Source organism: Bombyx mori, chromosome 19 (assembly GCF_030269925.1).
Source record: "Bombyx mori chromosome 19, ASM3026992v2".
NCBI classification, from domain to species: Eukaryota; Metazoa; Arthropoda; class Insecta; order Lepidoptera; family Bombycidae; genus Bombyx; species Bombyx mori.
The window spans coordinates 6,409,427-6,427,215 of NC_085125.1; the positions used below are offsets into that span (position 1 = coordinate 6,409,427).

At 41.7% G+C, this 17,789-nt stretch overlaps 1 protein-coding gene across 4 annotated transcripts in view; it reads right to left on the bottom strand.

The window, feature by feature from the left end:
• The window catches only part of LOC101743862 (cell adhesion molecule Dscam2), a 220,631-nt gene that overhangs the window by 59,397 nt on the left and 143,445 nt on the right, over window positions 1-17,789 (bottom strand). For all 4 annotated transcript variants that reach the window (XM_062673973.1, XM_038017526.2, XM_038017525.2 and 1 more), the window contains exons 4-9: window positions 16,532-16,730; window positions 15,071-15,226; window positions 14,570-14,701; window positions 13,144-13,279; window positions 1,797-1,984; window positions 1,108-1,380 (exon numbers count right to left, since the gene is read on the bottom strand). In XM_062673973.1, coding sequence (XP_062529957.1) covers window positions 1,108-1,380; window positions 1,797-1,984; window positions 13,144-13,279; window positions 14,570-14,701; window positions 15,071-15,226; window positions 16,532-16,730 — 1,084 coding nt within the window. The remainder of the gene's footprint in view (window positions 1-1,107; window positions 1,381-1,796; window positions 1,985-13,143; window positions 13,280-14,569; window positions 14,702-15,070; window positions 15,227-16,531; window positions 16,731-17,789) is intronic.

The window sequence follows — 17,789 nt, forward strand, 5'->3', positions numbered from 1 at the left end:
AATTTGCGCAGGGTAGTTAGTGGTAAATAGCGGCCTTGTTGCGCCCCTAACGTCCATGAGCAATGGTATCCATTCACCATATAGTGGGCCGTGGTCTAAATAATAGTTTTGCGTTATTACATGAGTAATTATTTTCATTTGTATACTAAATTAAGTTTTATACGCCAAAATATTATGAAAGACAGTAGCTCTTTGCTACTACTGTTCTCCCTAAAATTTAATTTTAAAATTAAAATCGTGGTATAATTCATCATTTTTTGACAAATCAAATAAATACATGTTATATAAATGATAGATGTCATAAGAAAACACAAAGTAGATTGAGGTTTTTAAATATCGAAAAGAGTGTGGGTACTAAAAAGGCCACTAGCCTATCTAGGTAGAAAGACTTCAACCTATTTGGTGAAAAAAGAAAAGGAGGAATGACAGATGACATTGCTAAAAAGAAGGATAGAAAAAAATTACATGTAAAAGACATAAAACTGATTCAGATATAAAAGAAAAGACACTATATAGATAAGCATGTTTCATTAAAATACCCAATATGAAAGGTCTTTGAGATCTTGAGACTTTCCTAAACGTTATTGATGTTTTTTTAAGAGATTTTATGACCTGGTAACTAAGACCTTTAAGTCATGTCTTATTTTACTCTATATTCTTAATTTTATGAAAAATGATAATATGGAGTGAAATGAAATGAAGATGATTAATTTGAGATATTAATCAACTGGGATGAAATTTAATGAAATGAGATGATATGGGATGAAATATAATCACAGTAAAATGATGGTCATTTACTGAGATTTTTTCAGTAGACTTTTTGGAGGAACCCGAGAAGTTACGTCCAGCAGCTTTGTTTAATTTTCCCACATTTGTGCACTTTCACAGATATTAAACAGTTAATAAACCACCATTATTACACATTTAAACCTGAAGAAACACTAAATAGACAAAATAAAACAAATCACACAACTTCACTCTTCGCGTTCCCGCCAAAAAGTCCGTTATTGATGTAAGAAAAAAGTTCCGAGCTACCCTCATATTATTGTACCTATATAAATTTCACTCTATAAACATCTTCATTGCTGATAATTTAGAGAACATTACCATCGAACAAATATTCGGACATTCCATAAGCTTGGTCTCGGGCGTTGCTTGCAAAACACTGATATATTCCTTGGTCATCTTTGTGCGTATTCTTGATATGTAACCTTAATCCGTCTTCTAGAATTTCAATTCTTTCGTTAGGCTCAAGAGTGCGTCCGTTATGGAGCCAGTAAACTAGCTCTATGGGGTGTCCATTGACTTTGCAATCCAACGCTATGTCCGATTTTGGTTTACTTCTTAATACTTCCGGTTTTGTACGGACGGATATAGGTTCTGAAAAAAAAACAAATATAAAGATTTAAAATTAATATCGCTAATCACTGTGTGAGCTTCTATTGTGTTTTATTTTCAATCTGACGCGTATCTCAATCGTCTTAAACTGTTCTCCACTAATGGGTTAATCACGGTAAAAGTAATCCAAATAGTAATCAACAAAAAATAAGAACAATGTTTGAACAAAAACGATTAATACTGGATTTCCTACAAAAGAAACGAGCTTACTGCTTAACTGATGACTATAATGTTGCTCACAGACATCAGTAGTAGAGTTAGTAATAGTAGCGTTATCTTTCTCAATAGTGATGCTATTTAAATATAATGAAATTACATAAAGATTAAGTCCACAATTATTAGCAGTGTTGTTTAATTTATACAAGTTTAATTTTCACAACAATATATTTGATTTTTACCTGTTACTATAAGCGTGAAATGGACTGACTCGCTGCCGACCGTGTTATTCAACCAGCAAACGAATCTGCCCGCATCTTCCCGCCTCACTTTCTGTATGGAAAGGAGACCCTCGTCTAGAAGTCGGGCTCGTTTCCAAAGAGTTGTTTCTTCAATGGGTGTCAATTGCTCGTGGTGCTCAAAAAACCATCTGTTAGATACACGTCAATGCTATTACAATACGAAAATCAGTTCAAAATTTAACATCTAGACTTTCACAGCGAATGATTTATTATGAATATGATTTTGTTTTATAATGTGATACTTATTTGCTAGCATATTTTGTGAGACGTGCATATATTAAAGTACGTATTCTTCTACACGATTAAAGATGAAAGTTGTAATAATTGAAGAAATTAAAATTCTTCAAATATTTGATGATGTTCCTAACGAATTTGTACAGATAGTCGAAGTACAATAGGTAAATGTCTAGTACTCTAGTCTACCACTAGTCTAGTACATAAGTAACAAAAAACAAGGCAACAATAGGTCGTCTCATCGTTAAAGAAAATAATCGAACGAAACAAGAATAATGGAAGATAAAAAAGACTGTGGGATATTTAAAGTAAGAGAGATGTTCAATAAATTATAATAAAACTAAATAAAGTAGATAGGAGTACAGTTACGCCGAAAGTAATTTATATCTTTAACGGGTAAGGTACTATTAAATAAGGTTCCCGAACCTTTTAAAGGAGGGCTTAATACGCCCGACAAATTTAGTTTGTGTCACGAGAAATTTATTTCAGATCGAATTACAAAGGTTTCAATTGGGGTACGATGTTTAAGCCCCATAATGTTACTTTGCCAATATGTCTGTTGTGTAACTTCTAGTGTTATTTGCGCAATCAATACTAATTAAGAATAATCGTCTAATAGGGAGTATGGCGGGACGGAATGAAAAGGCTTGGATGAATTGTGTGACAGAGGATAATAATATGTGAGAGAAGGGAGTGAGTGCAGAAATGACGTATGATAGGTCTGATTGAAAAAAAAATAGGACATGCTCCGCCCCATATATTGGGATAAGGGCATGAAGAAGTAAAATTAGCTCTTCTGTGTACTGTCTTATATTGTAGGTTTATTAGGTAAATTAAAAGGCCAATATCGCCCTCCTATGAGATTTGTACTTATTTCAATGATACACAGATAGCACATTTTTCATATGCCAGTTATTGATGGCGTCCATACATTAATATCTGTATACTTTCCAATCTATTTAGGGCAAAAGTGTTATTTAAGGTGCATTATAATTTGGCATTTACATCCACTAAGAAATTTCATTGTTAATTTGTTTCATTGTTTGTGTCATGTATTAGATACATTAATTAAATCTAAAATCATTCCGATAGAGGCACCCGTCACGCGCGGACGTGCTCATCGACCACTCGATCGCCCGGCCTTTGTTCGCCCGGCTTTTGTTAGCCCGGCCATTGTTCGCGCGGCCTGTGTTCGTGGTACATCTGCCGACCAAGTGTTTTTCCTGGAAGTTTTTATTTGTTTTGTTTCCTTTTGTTATTTCTGTGTCGTGGTACATCTGCCGACAAACTGTCTTCCTGGAAGTGTTTAATTGTTTTGTTTCTTTTTGTTAATTCCGTTTTGTTGTGTTTTTTCTTTGTCCTGTAGTAATCGTGCCGCATCGCCACCTGTGTTCAATAGAACCGCTCAGGTCCGAGAAGTTGGGGCCCGCAAGGCGAGTGTTTTCTAAGACCCAGGGTAGCCCCACCTGGGCACGTAGACATCATGGACGCTGTATTTGCGGAATTTCTCCGGCTTCGCTACCCAAAGCTCACTTCCGAGTTTCAGGCCTTCAAGGCCGATCACACAGCGAGCCCTCTCGTGGACTCCGCCGAGCTCGCTGCTCCTGCGTCGCCTGTACCTTCGTGCAAAGCTTCTGCATCGAGCACCGCAGCCTCCGTCGTGCCTGCCGTTCCCGCGTCGCCTATACTGGCGAGTAAAACTGCTGCGTCGTCCGCCGTGGTCACTGTTCCAGCAGCGCGATCATCCGCGGCCTCCGTCGCGCCCTCCAAAACACCTACTCGTAGGTCACCTGCGCCCGCCTCCTCGTCCTCCGACTCTGACTCGGAGATGGAGGTCGACCTCGCCCCCGCCTCATCGACGGATGGATTCACCCTGGTGCAAAAGGGTAAGAAGCGTGCCGCGGAGTCTCGAGCTCCCGCGGCCGCTAAAATTAGCAAAGCCGCGAACGCGTCGCGCCCCCGCCCTCAGACTCCCGTTGCGCCTCCAGCCCGTGCCACTCCGTCGCCGCGTCCGGTGGCACAAAATAAAACTCAGACCCCTCCCCCGGTAATCCTTCAAGAGAAGGCAGCTTGGGAACGAGTTTCCCTGGCCCTTAAGGCCAAAAATATCAATTTCACGAATGCCCGTAACCTCGCGAACGGCATTCAAATTAAGGTTCGAACACCCGACGACCATAGGGCCCTCTCTTCTTACCTCCGTAAGGAGCGTATAAGTTTCCACACATATACGCTCCAGGAGGAGCGCGAACTCCGTGCCGTTATACGTGGCATCCCTAAAGAGTTGGATGCCGAGCTCGTCAAGGCCGACCTTCTCGAACAAGGCCTACCGGTTAACTCCGTACACCGCATGCACACAGGCCGCGGAAGGGAGCCATATAATATGGTTCTCGTCGCCCTCCAACCTACCCCCGAGGGTAAGCAAATATTCAACATCCGAACGGTCTGTAGCCTTTCCGGAATCGCCGTCGAAACCCCACACAAGAAAGGCACACCTAGCCAGTGCCATAACTGCCAATTATACGGGCATTCTTCCCGTAACTGTCACGCGCGCCCCCGATGCGTCAAGTGTTTAGGCGATCACGCCACGGCCCTATGCACTCGCGATCAAAAAACCGCGACGGAACCGCCTAGCTGCGTCCTGTGTCGAACACAGGGTCACCCCGCAAATTACCGCGGATGCCCCCGAGCCCCTAAAATAAATCGCCGCGTCGCCCGCCAAAACCGCCTCCGAGCTTCCGGCCCAGACATCAAAGCCTCGGCACCCTCTGTGTCGCAGGCTAAGCCAGCGTTCGTTCCGGCGCCGGTGCCCAGTGTCTCGGCCTGGGCGAAACCGCTGCCGTACACGAACACGGCTACAACTCCCTCCTCCGCGATTCGTCCCGCCCCCGCGACTCGTCCCTCTCCCGCGACTTGCCCTCCGACCGCGTCCGACAATCTCGCTTTAGCGATCGACTTCTTTCAGTCGATCAACTTTGAGCGCGTTAACGCTTTGGGCGACGCCATTCGCGCTGCCTCCACTGCACAACACTTTATCGCCGTTGTGCAAGAATACGCCGACGTATACGCGTCATTAAATACGTACGTCCTCCCCTCACTCCGCCGGTAATCAATGGCGTATATAAGTAGAATAAAGCCCCTATCCGTAACGATAGGATTTTTTAACGCTTACGGTTTCGCAAATCAACGTGATCAGGTTTCTGACTTTTTGCGTGACCATCAAATTGATATCTTTTTAGTGCAGGAGACCCTACTTAAGCCCGCGCGCCGTGACCCTAAAATCGCGAACTATAACATGGTCAGGAACGACAGGCGCTCTGCTCGTGGTGGTGGTACCGTCATTTACTATAGAAGAGCCCTGCATTGCGTCCCGCTCGATCCTCCCGCGCTCGCTAATATCGAAGCATCAGTGTGCCGAATCTCACTGACGGGACACGCGCCGATCGTTATCGGGTCCGTTTATCTTCCACCGGATAAGATCGTTCTAAGCAGTGATATAGAGGCGCTGCTCGGCATGGGGAGCTCTGTCATTCTGGCGGGCGACCTAAATTGTAAACACATCAGGTGGAACTCACACACCACAACCCCGAATGGCAGGCGGCTTGACGCGTTAGTTGATGATCTCGCCTTCGATATCGTCGCTCCGCTAACCCCGACTCACTACCCGCTAAATATCGCGCATCGCCCGGATATACTCGACATAGCGTTATTAAAAAACGTAACTCTGCGCTTACACTCGATCGAAGTAGTTTCAGAGTTAGATTCAGACCACCGTCCCGTCGTTATGAAGCTCGGTCGCGCTCCCGATTCCGTTCCCGTCACGAGGACTGTGGTGGATTGGCACACGCTGGGCGTCAGCCTGGCTGAATCTGATCCATCATCGCTCCCGTTTAGCCTGGACTCTACCCCGTCTCCTCAGGATACCGCTGAAGCCATAGACATCTTAACGTCACACATCACCTCGACATTAGATAGGTCATCGAAACAAGTTGTAGCGGAGGACTTCCTTCACCGCTTCAAATTGTCTGACGATATTAGGGAGCTCCTAAGAGCTAAGAACGCCTCAATACGCGCCTACGACAGGTATCCTACCGCGGAAAATCGTATTCGAATGCGTGCCCTACAACGCGACGTAAAGTCTCGCATCGCCGAAGTCCGAGATGCCAGATGGTCTGATTTCTTAGAAGGACTCGCGCCCTCCCAAAGGTCTTACTACCGCTTAGCTCGTACTCTCAAATCGGATACGGTAGTAACTATGCCCCCCCTCGTAGGCCCCTCAGGCCGACTCGCGGCGTTCGATGATGACGAAAAAGCAGAGCTGCTGGCCGATACATTGCAAACCCAGTGCACGCCCAGCACTCAATCCGTGGACCCTGTTCATGTAGAATTAGTAGACAGTGAGGTAGAACGCAGAGCCTCCTTGCCACCCTCGGATGCGTTACCACCCGTCACCCCGATGGAAGTTAAAGACTTGATCAAAGACCTACGTCCTCGCAAGGCTCCCGGTTCCGACGGTATATCCAACCGCGTTATTAAACTTCTACCCGTCCAACTCATCGTGATGTTGGCATCTATTTTCAATGCCGCTATGGCGAACTGTATCTTTCCCGCGGTGTGGAAAGAAGCGGACGTTATCGGCATACATAAACCTGGTAAACCAAAAAATCATCCGACGAGCTACCGCCCGATCAGCCTCCTCATGTCTCTAGGCAAACTGTATGAGCGTCTGCTCTACAAACGCCTCAGAGACTTCGTCTCATCCAAGGGCATTCTCATCGATGAACAATTCGGATTCCGTACAAATCACTCATGCGTTCAACAGGTGCACCGCCTCACGGAGCACATTCTTGTGGGGCTTAATCGACCAAAACCGTTATACACGGGAGCTCTCTTCTTCGACGTCGCAAAAGCGTTCGACAAAGTCTGGCACAACGGTTTGATTTTCAAACTATTCAACATGGGTGTGCCGGATAGTCTCGTGCTCATCATACGGGACTTCTTGTCGAACCGCTCTTTTCGATATCGAGTCGAGGGAACCCGCTCCTCCCCACGACCTCTCACAGCTGGAGTCCCGCAAGGCTCTGTCCTCTCACCCCTCCTATTTAGCTTATTCGTTAACGATATTCCCCGGTCGCCGCCGACCCATTTAGCTTTATTCGCCGACGACACGACTGTTTACTATTCCAGTAGAAACAAGTCCCTAATCGCGAAGAAGCTTCAGAGCGCAGCCCTAGCCCTAGGACAGTGGTTCCGAAAATGGCGCATAGACATCAACCCAGCGAAAAGTACTGCGGTGCTCTTTCAGAGGGGAAGCTCCACACGGATTTCCTCCCGTATTAGGAGGAGGAATCTCACACCCCCGATTACTCTCTTTAGTCAATCCATACCCTGGGCCAGGAAGGTCAAGTACCTGGGCGTTACCCTGGATGCATCGATGACATTCCGCCCGCATATAAAATCAGTCCGTGACCGTGCCGCGTTTATTCTCGGTAGACTCTACCCCATGATCTGTAAGCGGAGTAAAATGTCCCTTCGGAACAAGGTGACACTTTACAAAACTTGCATAAGGCCCGTCATGACTTACGCGAGTGTGGTGTTCGCTCACGCGGCCCGTACACACATAGACACCCTTCAATCTCTACAATCCCGCTTTTGCAGGTTAGCCGTCGGAGCTCCGTGGTTCGTGAGGAACGTTGACCTACACGACGACCTGGGCCTCGAATCTATACAGAAATACATGAAGTCAGCGTCGGAACGGTACTTCGATAAGGCTATGCGTCATGATAATCGCCTTATCGTAGCCGCCGCTGACTACTCCCCGAATCCTGATCATGCAGGAGCCAGTCACCGTCGACGCCCTAGACACGTCCTTACGGATCCATCAGATCCAATAACCTTTGCACTAGACGCCTTCAGCTCTAGGAGCAGGCTTAGGGACCTCGGTAACCGTACTCGTCGAACTCGACAAAGAGTTCGCCGTGCAACCTAACCCATGACTCAGCTCGCTGAGTTTCTCGCCGGATCTTCTCAGCGGGTCGCGATTCCGATCCGGTAGTAGATTCATTCGCGATGCAGCTACTCTTGAGTTGTTAGGTCTCCTTCGGAGGCGCTCGGGTAGCTGTTAGCAAATCCCACCCCTCCTGGCTGAGCCTTTGCTCGCCCACCTGTCCTGGTGAAACTGGAAAGGCCTCCGGGCCACCAGTAATCCTTCAATCATAAAAAAAAAAAAAAAAAAAAAAAAAAACTAAAAATACACAAATGCCTAAAATTGTTTCCTTCACTAAAAATTTAACATAACAAAATTGCTTAAAGAGCACCATTTTAATTCTAATCATTATACAAAACTATAGTTTTTATATTGTGTTTACATGGCGGCAGTATACATTCTAACAAACTTACACTACACTACGATGACTCTAATTTCAAAGTGAAAAAAGTGTCTTAATTTCCAATTAGCTTTCTTCATTACACTAACTCATATTATTAAGTTTTATTCCTACAGAATGTAAGAGTAAGTTAGAGAAAGATCCGTATGACTTAAAAGCCACACGCTTTCGAAGTTTTGTTCTTAGGAATAATCGTGAAAAGTAGCGAGATGCAGCAAGAAATTTGCATCCTAAAAGGTTTCGCCAGAATGTACATAGTTCGTGTGAAACTTCATGGCACATTCGAAGTTGGCGACAGGAGTTTTTGTGTGGAACATAAAGCGTTGTCAGTTGTCTGTAGAGTACTTATGGCAAGGTTTCATTTATTTTAATGACGAAAAAAGATACCGAATTCTCTCAATTAATGATTACGAGATGATGACCGAGCTTTGTTCGGATTTTTTTTGATAACGCCATCTTGTTGTGTCTTTAAAGTGGCTAGTTGCCCTCAGTTAAGAAAAATAGTATTATTATTGGCCAATACATGTCGGGAAGAGTTGATTATTGAAAACATGAATAAAACAACATTTTCTGAAAATAAATCGTAGCTAGATAGATTTATTGCCCCCGAAATCCCCTGTATACAAAATTTTATGAAAATTGTTCGAGCCGTTTCCGAGATTCAGATTATATGTATAATGTATATACAAGAATTGCTCGTTTAAAGGTATAAGATTGCGTATATTATGTGTGCTATGTACGTATTTCAAACTGTTTTAAAAATGACCTTTTTTTTATTGCTTAGATGGGTGGACGAGCTCACAGCCCACCTGCTATTAGTGGTTACTGGAGCCCATAGACATCTACAACGTAAATGCGCCACCCACCTTGAGATAAAAGTTCTAAGGTCTCAAGTATAGTTATATACCATAAACGAGTATTTGTATTGGCCGAATTATCTTTAGGCCCGGCGTTTGTGTTCCCAGTTCTCTCCCAGGACTTGACCCAAGCATAATCGTATCGCTTAATGCTATTACAGTGAAACGAGCTATTACGTGTATATTTTACGAATTAATTTTGGTGTACTATCAAGTATACTCTATCTCTTTATCGAAAGTTAGTTTGGTAAATATTTGCAATGTATCTAGTTCATAATGGATATGTATATTGAACTAGTTATAGTAAACACGCGCTTAGTTTACGATTGCGAACGCTTTTCAAGTCAAACGGTAGAGGTTAACAAACAAACTGTTACCGCGGACGTTCGACCCGGACTGTAGCTCAATCCACGTGATTATTTGACTAAGCGACCAACTTTGAAACATTCGCTGTGACCGCAGGTATGCAAACTACTAAAGTTTCATATAATATAACTTGCTGAACTATGTACCTACTCAGAAACAGCATTATTAGGCCCGTGTTACGCTGTACAAACTTGATACAATTAGAGTACATATATTTTTTGCAATATCAAACAAGCGAATGTATAATGGAATATTTCAGAGGCTCGTCCTGACCGTATGGCTTATAGTTAAGTTAAACGGGCCCTAATGAACTCCCGTCGGTTGGATGAGCAGGCAAAACATTCAAGTTTCCGTTTTTGCAGCCCCTAAAAAGTTGGTACCTCATAAATTCTCAGTTAGCAGAGCTTTAGCTTTGTAGCGTGCGCGTCCGAAACAGCTATGTCGGGGGTTCACGATCGCATTATGAAAATCTATTTAAATTACCCGCCATTTTCATAACAAGCAACAACATCCACAAGTCGATCTACAGGACGGGCGGCAGGCACATTACCATGGGTATAATTAAATTTGGCTGGTTTTGCGGGATAAATCGCTCCTTGACAGTCAAAACGAATTATGCCGTGTGCGAATTTTGAAATTGCTTTATAATGAGAAGCCAATAGCCAGATCCAAAAAGACCCGCGAATATATTAAAATTTGTTTTACTTAATCGGTATATACGGATTATATCTGTTTTCTAAAGCGATATAGTATTTTTCGTTCTATTTGAACAAGTCTGGAAGTTAATGATTTAGTTTGCAAATTTTAAATGGGTTTCATGGTGTGTCGTCCTTTTTCGTCTGATCATCCACGGAATCTAAGTTAGATAGAGTATTTGTATAATCTTTAGTTCGTTTAGAAAGTATATTTCATTATCCGCAGTCATGTCGGCTAAAGAAATATCGTAAAATAAATAATCGAACGAAATTCTTGACAAATTCTTCGGTAGTCCCGCGAGAACCAATACAATTTCAACAAATCGAATTCGTTTCACAAATTACACTTAGCTTCGTGAAAAATTGAGTGCCGACAGCAATTACGAATCGTTAAAGGGCGACCATTCGTAGCGAGAAAGGCCTGAAACAGCACGCTTTTAGTGTCATCGGAGAATTGTTGTACTATACACTGTTTGCACAGTCTGTACAGAAGTATTTTTGAAGTTATACTTCTTTGGGCGCGTTATGAAAAATTGATGAGAGTGAAATTTTATGATGCGCTCGCACCGTGTCACAAAATTAACAGAAACGAAGTTGCCCACTAAATCGCTTTTTTTTTTTTTTTTCCTGCCTATGCTGATAGCCTTGAGAGGCTATTTCAGCTTCACCCTAACGTTTGTAGGTGAGCTCGCGGGGCTCAACCGGAGAGTTGCTAACACTGACCCTAGCAAGAGCAGTGCTTCGCAGAATCTACCACCGGATCGGAAACGCGACCCACTGAGAAGATCCGGCGAGAAACTCAGTGGGCTGTGTCTATGGGTTAGTTCGCTCGTCGAGCCCTTCGTCGCAAGCGACGGGTTCGACGAGGACGGTGACCGGTGCTTGTGGTGCCTAAAAGCACCGTTAATGGATCAGGAGGATCCGTAATGACGTGCTTTGGGCGACGTCGACGGTTTACCATTCGGTCTACTGGGTCGGGTATGTAATTTCCAGCGGCTACGATGAGAGGGTTCTCATGTCGTGCCACCTTCTCAAAATGGCGCAGCGATGCCGACTGTAGATACTTACTAAGAGAGTCGAGCTCCAGGTCATCGTGGAGATCCACATTCCTAAGGAACCATGGCGCTCCGACGGCTATCCTGCAGAATCGTGATTGAATAACCTGAAGGGATTTCAAGTGGGTGCAGGCTGCGTGAGCGAACACTACGCTTGCATACGTCATGACGGGGCGTATACAAGTTTTGTAGAGAGTTACCTTATTGCGGAGGGACAGTTTGCTTCGACTACAAAGCATTGGATAGAGTCGTCCTAGAATAAACGCGGCGCGGTCGCGTACCTTTTTATATGGGGACAGAATGTCATCCCTCTGTCGAGGGTGACGCCTAGATATTTGACCTTCGAGACCCACGGTATGGGCTGGCCAAAGAGAGTGATGGGACTAACGGCGGAGGTGTTTGCGCGCCTACTACGGAGTGGGAAGTGATGTTCGGAGGGCGACCCCTTTTGAAGATAAATCGCTCGAAACAATACGACCGACGTAACTTGGCGAGTCTGAATATAGCCGCAGGTGAACTTTCGGAACCGTACCGAGAATTACCGAATTTATACGATGTCAAGAAAGGGATGTCCAATATGCGTGTTTGAGGATGTTGTTTAATCGATTTTTTTTTCAAATTGATTAAAATTTAATAAAAAAAAAAGAAATAAATTTAATAAAAATAAAGTATAACTTCTTACGCGCGTACATAAGCACACGCACCCTTTTTTATTTTTATTGCTTAAGTGGATGGACTAGCTCATGACTCACCTGGTGTTAAATGGTTAGCGGAGCCAACAGACTTCAACAATGTAAATACCGCTATCTACCTTGAGATATGAGTTCTAAGGTCTCAGTTATCACAGTACAACGGCTGCCCCACTTTTTAAGTGGAAGAATCAGGAAGGTGCTATCTATCCGTTTGGACTCACAAGGCGTTCGATCACTAGTAATTAGGAAAATTATATTTTTTGCTGGTTTCATTTTTATTACACAAATGGAAGACAATTGTGAACATTTGTTAAGTACGTATTTCACTGCAAATATTGGTACCCGCTTGCGGGATTCGAACACAGATACAGTTGCATCGCGTGATACGAATGCACCGGGTTTCTTATCCTTTAGGGTACAACGACTTCGACAACGACGATTAATAATAATATATAAGCAAGTTTTAAAAAGGTTTTTTTAAAATTACTTATGCTTTTCAAATCATTGTCGTTGAACGTTAAACTATGTCAATATTAATATATATATATATATATATATGGTGAAAACAGTAAGTTTATCTGGTTAAAACTTCTACTTTGTTACATTAATAACGGATATTGTATTCTAAATGAAACTAATCTAGTTCAGCGGATGAGAACATGGCTCATGGGTTGTCAGTGGTTACCGTAGAGCCTAGATCCTTACAAAGTGAGTGCACACATCGGGACAAACCAGACTACAGTCTGCTTAGTGCGAGTTTTTTAACGTTCTCTATAGCGTAAGAGTTAAATTTGTATGCAGCTTTGAAGCAGCGGTAAACGTAGGCAAACGTTCCAACTTCATTGAGTTAACTTTTAGGCTATCGAGAACGTTAAAAAATTCGCACTAAGCGCCCACACAGAGTAATAAATAAATACAACCTCATCTGTCTTCGCTAAGGACCTTGTACGATGGATGTGTATGTATGTATTCATTCGTCGCTGTTTGAGTTTAACAACAGCTAACCTGTAAGTAGGCACAGGCCACGCATGAACGGCACACGGCAGACGGACATCTTGTCCGACACGGATCCGCCTGGAGCGTTGTTCCACAGACACGCGCGGCTTTACGCCTCCTTTTGGTTCTGTCACTATTACGTGACCTGTGAAGCAAAATGGAACATTAAATATAAAGTGGCAGTTTTGTTTCGAAAAGCAAGCAAGAGAGCAAGAGTAAAAAAGCAGCATTTTATAAATGATTGATTAATTTTTTGTATATGTAGGTTGTTTTAATTTTTTTTTATTGTCTTTTTAGGCAGACGACATACGGCCCACCTGATGGTAAGTGATTACCGTCGGTAATGGACGTCAACAATGCCAGGGGCACAGCCAAGTCGCTGCCTACCATAAAACCATTATAGAGCATTGGTGTTTATTTAGTCAAAAAAATAATCAGGAATGGACGATTTGTTTATGGTTCCGAACTCATTTGTTATTTTTGTTTGTTTTTATTGCTGTTGTTAGGTTGGCACAAATGTTTTTCATTTTGGCGCTGAGTTTCAGTTAGGTACATCAGTTATTTAGATCAATTAGATTAACTGCAATCGACTTCTTTCTTTTTCCTAAACTCAAATTACCATTTCGTGGCACTAGTTTTCATTCGGTATTAAACTAAACACAATTCTGGACAAATCTGTTTAAAAACGTTTTGATGGTTTAATTGTTCGTTGTCCTAAGTGTATCAATCCTGAAGGAGCATTCTTGGAAAGAGATAAAATAAATTTGAATGAATTTTGTGCGGTATTGATTTTTTCCCACTTATTCTTTCTTGACAGACCATTAGTAAGCCCAATATTGTTTTTTTAATTATATTACAAGTCGCCTACATTTGTTAGCGTGAACATTTTGATGAAGTGTGCTTCTCATGCTAGCCATCGCTGGTTTGTGGACCAAATCTATACCATTTTGTTTTTTTTAGGTACTTAAGCTAGAGTTTTCTCAAGTACATGGTTTGCGACGGACGGTTAAAGCCACTTGCTCATCTATTTTATAAAAAGCCTTTTGTTATACTATTCTGAGTTATTTTAATCTTTTCTGGAAGATAATCGTAATAAACGGCGCGCCAACGGTTAAGCATAAATATTAGCTACTAGCTGACCCGGCAGAATTCGTAATGCCTCAATCGATAAATAAAAGAGCTAAACTTTTGTATAAAATAAACTTTAATCATACACATCAAGAAAAAAACAAAATTGTTTGTTTTTATATAATTCCGAGCATTTTCATATTTATTCACCTTTTAAACCTTCTCTGGACTTCCACGAATAATTCAATACCAAAATTAGCCAAATCGGTCCAGCCGTTCTCGAGTTTAGCGAGACTAACGAACAGCAACTCATTTTTATATATTATATAGATAAGGTATAGAAATGTACTGAAAACGGAGAACTTACCAAAGTATTGACTGCTGTACGTATTCCCAGTGATCTTGTCCCGAACTCGACATAAAAACCGGTTATGTCGATCGCTGGTACTGACGGCGCTTATGTACAGCGAACCGTCGTCGAGCCGATGATATTTCGACCCTGCAAACATAATTCACGTTAAACATCCTACGTGAATGAAGAATGTGAATTCTGGTAATTATTAAACCTAATTGAACATGCATAAATGAAAATGTTGATATTATATTTGCTCAGCGAATGTTAGGTGATTATAATGAAAGTCACGAATTGTTTAGAAAACTAATATAATGTTACATTAATCGAATCAAGAAATGTACTGCATGTTATTTTCAAGGCATACAAATCAACATGTACATACAACTACGCTATGTAGGTACATTTTGCTTTGAACTATATTAGTAATATTAAATAAGAAAAGCAACTCTATTTATTTTAACGATAAGCTACTGTTTTCTGTAAATGTAATGCGAAAGGTAGAAACAATTGTACCTAAATAATGAAGTACGTTTATATCGTCGTCGTTAAGCCACTCTGTACTAGAAATGCGGTCGGCGCAGTGTGGTGGGACCACACATCTCAGCACCACCGCGTTACCAGCTATCACGTATTCGTCCGGCACGTGAACCTCCCATGGTGAGCTGAGAGCTGTACAAAAATGAATCTTATCATACATAAAGATAAAGCACTTTTGTTTGCCGAGTCTTCATATCATTTTTACGTTATATTAATAAGATACCGTATTTATCGTATGAATCGAAAAGCAGTAATGCGTTTCGGTTTGAAGGGTGGGGCAGCCGCATTCTTGAGACCTTAGAACTTATATCTCAAGGTGGGTAGCGCATTTACGTTGTAGATGTCTATGGGCTTCAGTAACCACTTAACACCAGGTGTGAGGTCGTCCACCCATCTAAGCAATAAAAAAAAGCTTATTGTCGGCATTTTCATTTGGTTAGTAATATTGAAAACAGTTAATTTGGTTGGTTTCAATTTTTTTATAAAAAAGATGTGCTACAAAATCGCCTTGTTCTAGAAAAATACAAAATACCAACTGAAATCTGAATTTAAATTATTCACAGTGGACATGAAATCCTAGTGTAATCGCAGAAGTCTTGTAATTATTTAATTTTATTACTGAAGTTCTGAGGTAATCGCTGTATTTTAATACATGTAGTAAATCGTAACCAATTGGATTTGGCATTGTAAGTTACGTACAGAAGCAAAGTAATCGTAAACTTAAAGGAGAAATAATATACATTCATAAAACAGAAGTTCACCCTAATGAAATGCGAGTTCATGTAATGTTGGTTCATAGGGCACAGCAATTAAAATACTACGGAGCAGGCATTACGCCATAATCCCTTAAATGCAAGGATAAGTAAGTTCTTTCAGACCCTCACAGAATTTGGGCGACAAATCGTTTTGATCCGTGGTTCATTTACTTAATTCATCTGAAGCTTAGAATGGCTGCACGCCATCTATCGGGGAAACAGTTTTAACTTACTTAGTTTACTTAAATTAGAGATGTGGTTAACACGCTAAAATTCCAAATTAAAAACTTTTTTTTATGTATAAGGGAAATGTGAAAAATATAGAACACCTACAGCAACTGTCTATCTATATATATAAAAATGAATTGCTGTTCGTTAGTCCCGCTAAAACTCGAGAACGGTTGGACTGGTTTAGCTAATTTTGGTCTTGAATTTTTTGTGGGTTTAAAAGATAGATAAATATGAAAATGTTTGGAATTAAATAAAAATAACAATTTTGTTTTTCCTTTGATGTGTCCCCCGTCGGACGGATCCTTTTGTTTGTTTTAAGTTTATTTTGTACAAAAGTTTCGGTCTTTTATTTATCGATTGAGGCACTACGAAGTCTACCGGGTTAGCTAGTAATATATATTTTTATTAACCGATCCGAATCAATTATAATTGTATTATGGCTATTACTTACCTGCGTATACATGTATGTTCTTGGACATCGCAATATACCCAACACTGGACCGCATCCTGCATCTGTATACGGTCGCATGGACATCGTGCCGGTACAGTTCCGCTGTGAAGGGAAGTATCTCCAGGGAGCCGTTCTTCAGGATCTGCCGGAGTCCGGACAGTGATGCCACTGGTGTATTGTCTGATTGCAACCAGTCCATCTGTATAAAAAAAATTAGATTAGCTCAAATTAAAGCATTATGTAACCCATTTAAAATTTTTACGAAAAGCTATCTTTTTTTTTAATTGCTTTGATGGGTGGACGAGCTCACAGCCCACCTGGTGTTATGTGGTTACTGGAGCCCATAGACATCTACAATGTAAATCCGCCACCCACCTTGAGATATAAGTTCTAAGGTTTCAGTATAGTTACAACGGCTGCCCCCCCACCAGTCAAACCGAAACGCATTACTGCCGCACGGCAGAAATAGGCAGTGTGGTGGTACCTACCCGCGCGGACTCACTAGAGGTCCTACCACCAGTATTTATATAATTTTTATCTTAACTATCAATAGTAGAGCACCTAGCAAGCCTTCATTAGTATTGCGTATTTAGAGCATAAACGAATCATATTATGTTTAAACTTGGCTAAATGGTATTAATGCAATTCAGTCTCCAATCGTATGACTTAAGGTGACAAATGGCTTAGCCTTCAAATCGCCCTGCTTGCAAAGAATCGAGCAAGTGGTTATAGTGACAAAAATATTTTTAAAAGTTTGTCCAGAGTATTCTAATTCTATACGAATCAAAATGGTAAACAGTAATTGTAGCAATCATTTCATTAATTGAAATAATGGAACTAAAACTGTAGAGAATTCAATCCTGGACTAAGAAGTCTTATCTTCAAACGCTATCGCAGTATTCGTGCGAGCATTATTTAGAGATGAGCAGTACAGTGAAATGAAAGAAATGATTCAAAGGTAGAAGTGTCAAGCTATGTTTTTCCGGTCCCTAAAAACCCGGTCAATAAGAAATACAAAAACCGTGACTAAGTCATACAACTAACAATGGATGGACGAGGGAAGATCACAGATTCTATTTTGGATACTGCCTACTATATTGAAACGCATTGAATTTTTTTTCTACTTAAAACGCTTGAAAGCATAGAGGTATTTATCAGCACGCAACGGCTTTTCCTAAGATACAGCTTAGGAAAGGCCTTATACTAATCTACTTTCTGATTTTGCTACGATGCTAATAAGAACATCCATGTCTGTCTG